The 8864-nt window shown below is 52.4% G+C and overlaps 1 protein-coding gene across 2 annotated transcripts; it reads left to right on the top strand.

Annotated features, from left to right (window-relative positions):
• Nucleotides 1-340: 340 nt before the first annotated feature.
• WDR76 (WD repeat domain 76) lies at nucleotides 341-8203 on the top strand. Of its 2 annotated transcripts, none has more exons than XM_027733951.2 (13): nucleotides 341-426; nucleotides 776-1024; nucleotides 1603-1695; nucleotides 2105-2160; nucleotides 2689-2809; nucleotides 3521-3622; nucleotides 3709-3752; nucleotides 3849-4002; nucleotides 4201-4353; nucleotides 5665-5879; nucleotides 6307-6459; nucleotides 7254-7307; nucleotides 7804-8203. In XM_027733951.2, the coding sequence occupies exons 1-13, from the start codon at nucleotides 358-360 to the stop codon at nucleotides 8057-8059; spliced, it is 1719 nt and encodes a 572-aa protein (XP_027589752.2). In that variant the 5' UTR covers nucleotides 341-357; the 3' UTR covers nucleotides 8060-8203. The 2 variants fall into 2 exon arrangements, with proteins under 2 accessions (XP_027589752.2, XP_039235417.1); XM_039379483.1 differs by having other exon boundaries at nucleotides 358-546.
• Nucleotides 8204-8864: the final 661 nt, after the last annotated feature.

Below are 8864 nucleotides of genomic sequence, written 5' to 3'. Positions count from 1 at the left end.
GTTTTGCTCTTAGAAGCACAGAAGCCCAGACTGATTTGTGTTGCGGGACCTTAGAGCCCATCCGGTCCCACCCCTGCCATGGGCAGGGACACCTCCCACCAGCCCAGGTTGCTCCAAGCCCCGTCCAACCTGGCCTTGGACACCTCCAGGGATCCAGGGGCAGCCACAGCTTCTCTGGGCAACCTGTGCCAGGGCCTGCCCACCCTCCCAGGGAGGAATTCCTCCCCAGTCCCCCCCCAGCCGTGCCCGGGCCTGCCCCTGCCCCGGGCGGTGCCGCGGGCGGGAGGCGCTGAGGGCGGGACCCGCCCGGGCCGCCCTTGTGCGGGCGGGAAGCGGCCGCTCCGCCCCGTGCCCGCCATGGCGCTGCCCCAGCCCGCGCCGCGGGAGCCCGAGGAGCGGGCACCGGACACCCGCCAGCGCCTGCAGGTCCGGGCGGCGGGGGCTGCGAGGGGAGAGCCCGGCGGTGTGAGGAGAGGGGCCGGGAGCCACCGGGGCTGCGAGGGAAAGGGACCCGAGGGGACCGGGAACCGCAGGAGGGGCCGGGGTGTGAGAACCGAGGAGCCGGGAGCCACCGCGGTTGTGAGGGGAGGTGACCCGGCGGGACCGGGGTGGGGACGGGGAGCGTGAGGAGAGGGGACCGGGGGCCACCCGGGTCTGGCAGGAGAGGGGAGCCGGGGGGACTCGGGCTGTCAGGAGAGGGCCCGGGGCGGTCCGGGCTCAGTGCCCGGCCGTGCCGCGGGTCCCCGCCCAGCCCCGTTCCCTCCCGCCCTCTCAGGAGTCCCCCCCGGCGGGCCCGGCCGAGCCCCCGCCGAGCGCGGCCCCGGTGCTGCAGCTGCGGGTGCTGCTGACGCCGCTGCCCCCCGCGTGTCTGCCGAGCGCCCCGGCCGCCAAGAGGCTGCGCCTGGAGCCCGCGGGACCCCCGGCCCCGCCCGGGGCCCCGCCCGGGCCCAGCCCGGCGGCCCGCGGCCACGACGGGCTGTGGGATGCGGACAGCGACGGCAGCGACGGCGGAGACGCGGCCCCGGTGAGTGCCCCGCCCCCGGTTCTTATCTTTATAGAAGTAAAATTTGTATTTTTCTCTGTACGTAATTTTTCCCCCGTTTTTAGCCTCTGGCTGGCAGTGTACCCGTTCATTTTACCCTTTCACAGTGTCTGAGGGACGCACAAAATGCTCAGAGTGTATAGTTTTGGGCACCGCTATGTAAAAAAGACATTAAGCTTACTATTTCAACTTGTTGAGTCCACCTTCCCTATGAGAGACAAAAATGATCTAAGACTGAATTCCATTTACTCTCAGTGTTTGCTGTAAGACTGAAGTTTTAAGTTCTTTGTTGAGTCTCTTCATTATTGTTTTCATTCTAGCAAAATTTTGATGAACTGTTCTTTTCACAGAATTAATGCCAGAATAAGTCTTGTAAAGCAAGCTGTACCTGTGTGGACAGGTTTTGGTGTCGATACGCGATCACCTCAGTTTGTATGGTTTTATATTTGTTACAAATATATCAAACTACTTTAATTATCAGTTCAGAGACTCAGAGCCTAGGACCTCTCTTGCAGCCACATAACTGTACAACGGAGGGTAACTGGCTTTTCTTTCTGTAGGATGGACACTCTCACCTATCAGCTTATGAAAGGAAAAGACTAAAGAACATTACAGAAAATGCTAAATTCTTTGCTGCTCTAAAGCTGCACGAGGTTCGTATAGAGTCTAAATAGCACCAAAATGCACTTTCTAAATGTTCATAATTACACTGTCATCCCTCCTGGTGTGAAACCCTTCCCTCACTGGGGTAGGTGTGTGAGCAAACCCATGAAAATCACAGAATCCTGGAATGGTTTGGTTGGAAGGGACCTGAAAGCTCATCCCATTCCACCCCCTGCCATGGGCAGGGACACCTCCCACTAGCCCAGGTTGCTCCAAGCCCCGTCCAGCCTGGCCTTGGACACTTCCAGGAATGGGACAGCCACAGTTTCTCTCTTTCTTCTTATTATAAATAATTGCAATAGGGTTCATTGCAGCCTTGAAATAATTCTATTTTATGCAGGTTAATCCTTTATGCTTGTTATATATATATATATATTAATCTTTTTTTTTCTCTTTAAGTCAGCTGCAAGACTTAACCAAATTGCAACCAAAAGACAACCACATGGCACCAAAAGGTAAAATAATAGTAGATGAAATTTATATCCCTGATCCCTTTTTGTGGGATGAAAACCAGTGCTGGAAAAAGGTGTGGGGGAAAAAAAAGAGAGGGGAAGAACAAGGTATAAGGGAGAGGGTAACCAGTTAGTGCAGAAGAAAAGACATTTGGCAGTGCCAAACCAATGCCAGGCCAAGCAGAAAATGAGCTGAAGCCCAAATAAAGAATCATCTGTACGATGGGAGAAGGTGGGAAAGGATGGCTCAGTGGGTGGGTGACAGGATGGATAATAAATGAGGAGGGCTGGAAGGGAAGTGACAGTGGGGGGATGTGTTAGAAAATAAAGGGATGTGTAGGAAAATAGAGGTGCAGGACGTGTGTGCATTGCAAGGTGCTTGTGGTGGTGTTCCTCGCTGCCACTGAGGGGAAAAGGAACCACATCCCTCCTGCAGGGGCTGGGTGTCAGTCTGTGTCCCAGCTGTACCCTTGAGCCTGTCCCTAAATGCAGGGACTCATGTTCTGGATCTGAGTGTTTTCATTGTTCCAGACCCAAGCCTAAAAAGGTGGAGGATGACACAGCCCGGCGACGGTCCATGCGCCTGCTGAGGGTGGAGCCGTCGGCAGTTCCTGCATCAGAGACACCTGCCCAGCCAGGAGCAGAGGAATATGTGAGATGGGAAGGGCTGGAGGATGTGTGTGTGTGCACAGCAGCTCTATGAAACCAGTGCTGCTGACGCTGACTGGTGGCACTGGGCTTTGCTGGGCTTGTAAGCCCTGAGGCGTCTGGGAGGTGTGACACGGGGACAGCAGTGGAGGGTCAGTTCTGTCACACTCCAGGGCCTCTCCACAATTGCCACAAGCCAGGCAATGCCCTGGGCCTCAGGCAGGTGACACAGTGCAGTTTGGGATGCACAGAAGGGTCCTGAGGTAAAACATTCCACATCGACAGCCCATGGAGTTGAACAGCCTTAAACTCTTAAGGTTTATTACTCTGGTTTTTATTTCGTTGTAGATTTTGATCTGGTTTATTTTCCTTTGAAATGTTTACACCTTTTGAAGCAGTGACAGAGCAACAAGTAACATTTATGTTGCTCTGAGAGATGGGAATTTAAGTCTTCCACGGAGCTGTAGAATAGAGTTGAATCTGTAATACAGATCTTGTTGGAGTACCAGGAAAGCAAAAAACCCAGGGAGGCAGTTTTTCTGTGCTCAGTGACATTCTCTTTATATTTTTAATAAGGTTTTTCTTTTTACTGTTTATTTCCTGTTTGGTTTTTTTTAGATATGTTCTTAGAATGTCTGGTGGGGGGAAAGTACCTATTCATCCTGTTTGTGGTTTTAGTTTGCTTGAGTTACAAAAATTGCCAATGTCATCCCAGCCTCAGGTTCCAGAGGGACCTGTGCCCATGATTCCAGAGGAGCAGGCAGAGGACAGTAAACGGACAGAGGCTTTACTGAACACATGGCTGAGGATAAGTGAGGTATTATTAGTTATAATGAGTTACTTTTGGATAAAGCCATTTAGCTTGGGCTCTGATTCTGATCGGTATCTCCTTTGTGTCTGTAGCTGAAAGCGGGTGATGCCGACAGACGCACACCTGACATAGAGAGGTAACGTGGGAGCAGCAGCTAAAACCTGGCCTTGTCCACTTCCCCTTCCTTCTCTAATTAGCATTTTGGTGATCTTTGGTGACTGTGGTGTTCCAGGTACCAGGAGAGCCTGAGCAGCATGGTGCTGAGCGAGGAGAACGTCAAGAAGGTGGTGAAATCCCGAGTGTGTTCCATGGCCATCCACCCTTCCGAAAGCACCATCCTCGTGGCAGCTGGAGACAAGTGGGGGCACCTTGGCCTCTGGAATGTGGTGAGTGGTTGGTGTGCTCCTCACCTGCACAGGTGTGTGGTACAGGTTGGGTGCAGGTGGGGCACAGCCTGGTGTGGCACATCCAGCACCCTCTGCCTCCTCCCCAAAACATCCAAAAACCAGAGACTTTACTTTCAAAGCTCAGTAACTAATAGAAATAACGACTCCCAGTTCTGTGGAATGTCCGTTGTTTTGCAGAGCTGCGGGTCTGAGGAAGGAGCCCACATCTTCACCCCCCACAATCTCCAGATCAGCTGCATGCACTTCTCTCCCTGCAACCCTGCTCACTTGCTGTCCCTCAGCACCGACAGTCTGCGCTGTGGCGATGTCACCAGGGCTGTCTTTGACGAGGTGAGTGAGTGCTGCCTCCTCGGAGATCTCTCCAGGGCACTGCTGTGAAGGTTTAGTCTGCTTGTAACAAGTTATTTGGTCGTTTTATTAGCAAGAAAGCTCAAAGTTCTGTTTCCACAAGGACACGTGAATTAACCTTTAATTAACATCACAAAAATAGGGAGATGTTTCCTACTCACCAAAACCCAGTTAACAGCCCAGGTTCTCCCAACTTCCTTCCTGCAGAGGGCTGCAATTATTGAGTTTAATTTCCTCTTTCCATACTTAGCAATGTATGTCTCAAGGCATTGCCTTTAAACAGTGACAGAGTGATTGGGAGAACTGAGTCCTACAAACAAACGACCCAAAAGAGCTTTGTAAAACAACATAAACCACGAGCTGCCTTTGCTTTTCTCAGCCTTCAGGAGACAGAATGCTGTGTCTGTCTCCACAGCTTCCCTGGAGCAGAGTGTGCTGGGTTCTGACAGGCACAGCTGCATTGATCAGCTCCAGTGCTGGGAAGGGAACAACCTACTACAGCTTAAAGCTTTTTTTTGCCCCAGCCCTTCCAGGCACCGTGATTTCAGCAGGGCTGCAGGCAGGCAGGTGCTTGGGCAGGAAGGTCCAGGGGGTCGTTATTTGAGGGAAATGCTTGCAAGATGATATCTTGAGAGGTCGGGGAAGAAAAACCTGCTCAGTTTACCTTATGCCAGGTTACCTGGCCTTGTGATACCTGTAGGAGCATCAGTGCTGGTGGAACGAGCACAGCTGCACACCCAGAGAGCTGAGCCACGGGGTGTTCCTGCAGCACCATTGTGCTTGTTCTGATTGCTGCTGTGAGAGCAGGGGGATATCCCCAGGGGATAGCATGGGGTGACATCCTGATGCTGATTTCCCTAATTATAGGGAGCCAAGTTCACATTTCTGCACCTGATTAAAGCTTTCTGCAGCACTGGAGAAGGGAAAAGTATCCTTAATCCTCGCTCAGTGTGTGCTCAAAGCCAACAGCCATTTGTTTGCTGGAACACAGAGGTGACAGTGCCTTGTAGGAGCTCTAACAGCAAATTTGGAGTGTGCTGTTGCCAGCCTGCTTTGCATGGTTAATTAGCTCCTAATTATTTCCCCTTGGAACGCATACCTGTTTCATGGAAGGGTTACCTGCGTGGCTGGGTGAGGCTGGAGCTGTCACATTACACAGGCTTCAGTAGCATTTTTAGTGAATGTAAGAGGGCAAGGATGAAACCCAAAGCCCAGGGAGAGTTTGGGTGTTAGGGACAACTCAGTGTGTTTTGTTGTACAGTTCTGGTACCATTTGACCTTCCCTGTGCTCAGATCTGCAGGAGTGAGGAAAAATTCTCTTCCTTCGACTTCCTGGAAGACAGTGCCTCCACTGCCATAGTGGGACACTGGGATGGGGCCGTGGCCGTGGTGGACAGACGGACTCCGGGGACGTCGGCGGAGCTCTCTGCAGACATTGGCTTCAAGAAGACACGGACAGTCCACGTGCACCCCGTGAACAAACAGTATTTCCTGGCTGCTGGCTTAGTGTACGTAGCTCAAGTTGATACTGTTTCCAGTGGTCTGTCTGCCTGGGCTCCGGGGTGGGCTCTGGAGGGTGCAGGAGGGCAGGAGAGCTGGGGATGAGCAGTTTGTCAGACTCAGTGTATCCTCAAAGCTGTCTCGATCTTTTTAGAAAACAAGTTTTCAGTCCTTAGCAGGATTTAAAATGGGATTTGCTTTGACTTCCCTTCACCTTTTGGAAATGGGGACAGATGGGCCTTGGTGGGCTTTGGCAGACAGAGGGACTTTAATGAGGGGCTGGTTGGGCTGGTTTTGGTGCTCCCCAAATCCCTTGGAGCCACTGTGAGTGAATATGGAAACTCTGAACCAGCTCCTACCCAGCCTGCTGTGGCTCTGGAGCTGTTTTGGTGGGTGGAGGCTGTGAAGTGTTCCCTTGTGTGGCACCTGTTGCAGGGACGTCTGTGTTTTCGACGTGCGGTACCTGAAGCCCAAGGGGAACCAGCCCGTGAGCTCCCTCACAGGGCACACCAAAAGTGTGGCCTCGGCCTATTTCTCACCTGTCACTGGGAGCAGGGTGGTGACGGTGTGTGCTGATGACAAGCTGAGGTAAGGCTCTGCAGGGAAGAATCTTCACGGAAAATACCAACTTCATCACCATTATTATTATTACCTCTCTGCGTTACCTGTCACTGAGAACTTCCTGTCAGAGGTTTATTTGCATTAACATTTTTAATGTAGTCGTTAATTATTTTTTTTGTTCGGTTGGGTTTTTTCCCTAATTCTCATTTTTCTGAAGGATGTTTAACAGGGAGCAGTGAAATACACAGGTACTGTTAATCTTTAAAAAATAACCAGAAAAACCCCAAACCAAAACCATGAGACCAACCAAGCAAAAGCCAGCCAAAACTTGCCTTACGAACAGGAACACAAACTGCTCAGAAGTTTATTTTTAGCTGCTGGCACTTGAAATGATGATAATATCAGCTCTTTTGTAAGTAGCCTACCGTTTAATAATTTAAGCTGCTGTGAGTTGCTTGTATTGGAGTTTTTTGTTTCTCATCTGTGGTTTTGTGGCCATAATTTAGATAACTGCCTGATTTGGTTTGACCTCGGCAGCGTTTTTGCCCTGGGGGGTGGGATCCCAAGTTCATGGAGGTGAAGGAGCGGGTGGGATGCTGGGTTTGGCCTATCCAGCCTCTCCTCCAGCAGCTCTCAGAAAGGGTAGGGCCGCAGTTCCAGCTGAAAGCAAATCCAATTCACAAAGCACATCCAGTAATTCCAGTTGGGATGTTGGTGCCCGTGTCCCAGCTGGGTGTCTGCGCTGCTCCCGGGTGGTCTGGCTGGAGCTGATCCTGTCTTTTTGGCACAAGTACATTGTATTAAGTGCTGTTGTGTTCCAGGGTCTATGACACCACGTCCTTGTCATCGACCATCACAGCCCTGAGCTCCATCAGGTGAGCAGAGCACACCTGGGCCCAGGTGTGGCCACTCCCTGCGGGCCTGGAGGGACAGGACACAGGGAATGGCTTCCCACTGCCAGAGGGCAGGGTTAGGTGGGATATTGGGAAGGAATCCTTCCCTGGGAGGGTGGGGAGGCCCTGGCACAGGTTGCCCAGAGAAGCTGTGGCTGCCCCTGGATCCCTGGAAGTGTCCAAGGGCAGGTTAGACGGGGCTTGGAGCCACCTGGGCTGGTGGGAGGTGTCCCTGCCCATGGCAGGGGGTGAAGTGAGATGAACTTCATGGTCACTTCCAACCCAGCCCTTCCTGGGATTCTTGTCCCATCCTGCCCATCCCAGGACAGGGATCCACTGCAGGGATCTGAGCAGGATGATCCGTCCAGTGCGAGTGCTGAGGGTTTAGAAGATGCAGGAGCAGATAGGACATAAAGGACGATTCAGAATCGTGGGTTCACTGGGAGGAACGTTTCTCTCTCTTTTCCTTCCCCTGCAGACACAACTGTAACACGGGGCGCTGGCTGACCCGCTTCAGGGCCATCTGGGACCCCAAGCAGGAGCACTGCTTCCTGGTGGGCACCATGGCACAGCCCAGGCGGATCAGTGTCTTCCAGGACACCGGGAAGTTGCTGCACTCCTTCTGCAACACAGACTGGCTCACCTCCGTGTGCTCCATCAACGTCGTGCACCCCAGTCAGAACGTCCTGGTGGGGGGGAACTCCAGCGGCCGCCTCCACGTATTCAAAGAATAGAAGTGGTGCCTCAGACGCACAGTTTTTCCCTTTTTGCATAAACTTGGTCTATTCAAGCAGTTCCAAAGCTGACTGTTATTTCTCAGGACAGAATTGTGTTTTAAAAGCCTTAAATAAATAAATAAATAAATCCTTTAAACTACCTTTGGGCATTCGTGTCTTCAGTGGAAATAAATCCTGCTGGGACATTTGTACCAAAACCGATCTTTTTCCCCAGTGACAAAGTAATTTAAAAAGAAAAAAAGAAAAAGCATGGGATCAGCACTTGCAGCATGAGTGAGAAACTTCTTAATGATTTCCATGAGGGAAGCTGGAGCACTGGTGTGCTCTGTCCATCAGCTCTGAAGGGTTCAGTGTCCACGTGTGTTCAGCAGCATTGGTGCCTTGAGCTGTCTAGGGTATAATTAAATCCTCGCTGGGGCTGGAGGGAGCTCGCAGTGTGAGCTGCTGCCACAGGGCACTGGAGCCAGGGCAGCTCTGTGGGATGGAGCCTCTGCACCCACGGGCCCCTTACAGGCTGTGCTGTATCCAACCAAAACAGCTCTGGCATCATCCAATGAGTCCCCCAGCACTGCCAAGGCCACACTAACCCACGTCCCCAAGTGCTACATCCATGTGTCTGTTAAATCCAGCCAGGGATGGGGATTCCACCACTGCCCTGGGCAGCTGTGCCAGGGCTGCACAACCCTTTCCAGGAAGGAATTTTCCCAGTACCAAACCTAAAGCTTCCTGGCACAGCTGGAGGCCGTTCCCTCTCCTCCTGTCCCTTGTTCCCTGGGAGCAGAGCCCGACCCCCCCCCCGGCT

This window comes from Pipra filicauda, unplaced genomic scaffold, assembly GCF_003945595.2.
Source record: "Pipra filicauda isolate LSUMZ 115617 unplaced genomic scaffold, ASM394559v2 scaffold169_size1572857_pilon, whole genome shotgun sequence".
Classification (NCBI taxonomy): Eukaryota; Metazoa; Chordata; class Aves; order Passeriformes; family Pipridae; genus Pipra; species Pipra filicauda.
Note: the sequence above shows the minus strand (reverse complement) of the source record. Positions and strands in the feature narration are given on the sequence as shown.

What these genes read in the sequence shown, in the direction of transcription:
- WDR76 (XM_039379483.1), top strand. Translation starts at nt 358, where the DNA reads ATGGCGCTGCCCCAGCCCGCGCCGCGGGAGCCCGAGGAGCGGGCACCG. An exon ending in CAACCACATGGCACCAAAAG is followed by an intron (nt 2,161 to 2,688) that starts GTAAAATAATAG and finishes TCATTGTTCCAG; the next exon opens with ACCCAAGCCTAAAAAGGTGG. An exon ending in TTCCTGGCTGCTGGCTTAGT is followed by an intron (nt 5,880 to 6,306) that starts GTACGTAGCTCA and finishes CACCTGTTGCAG; the next exon opens with GGACGTCTGTGTTTTCGACG.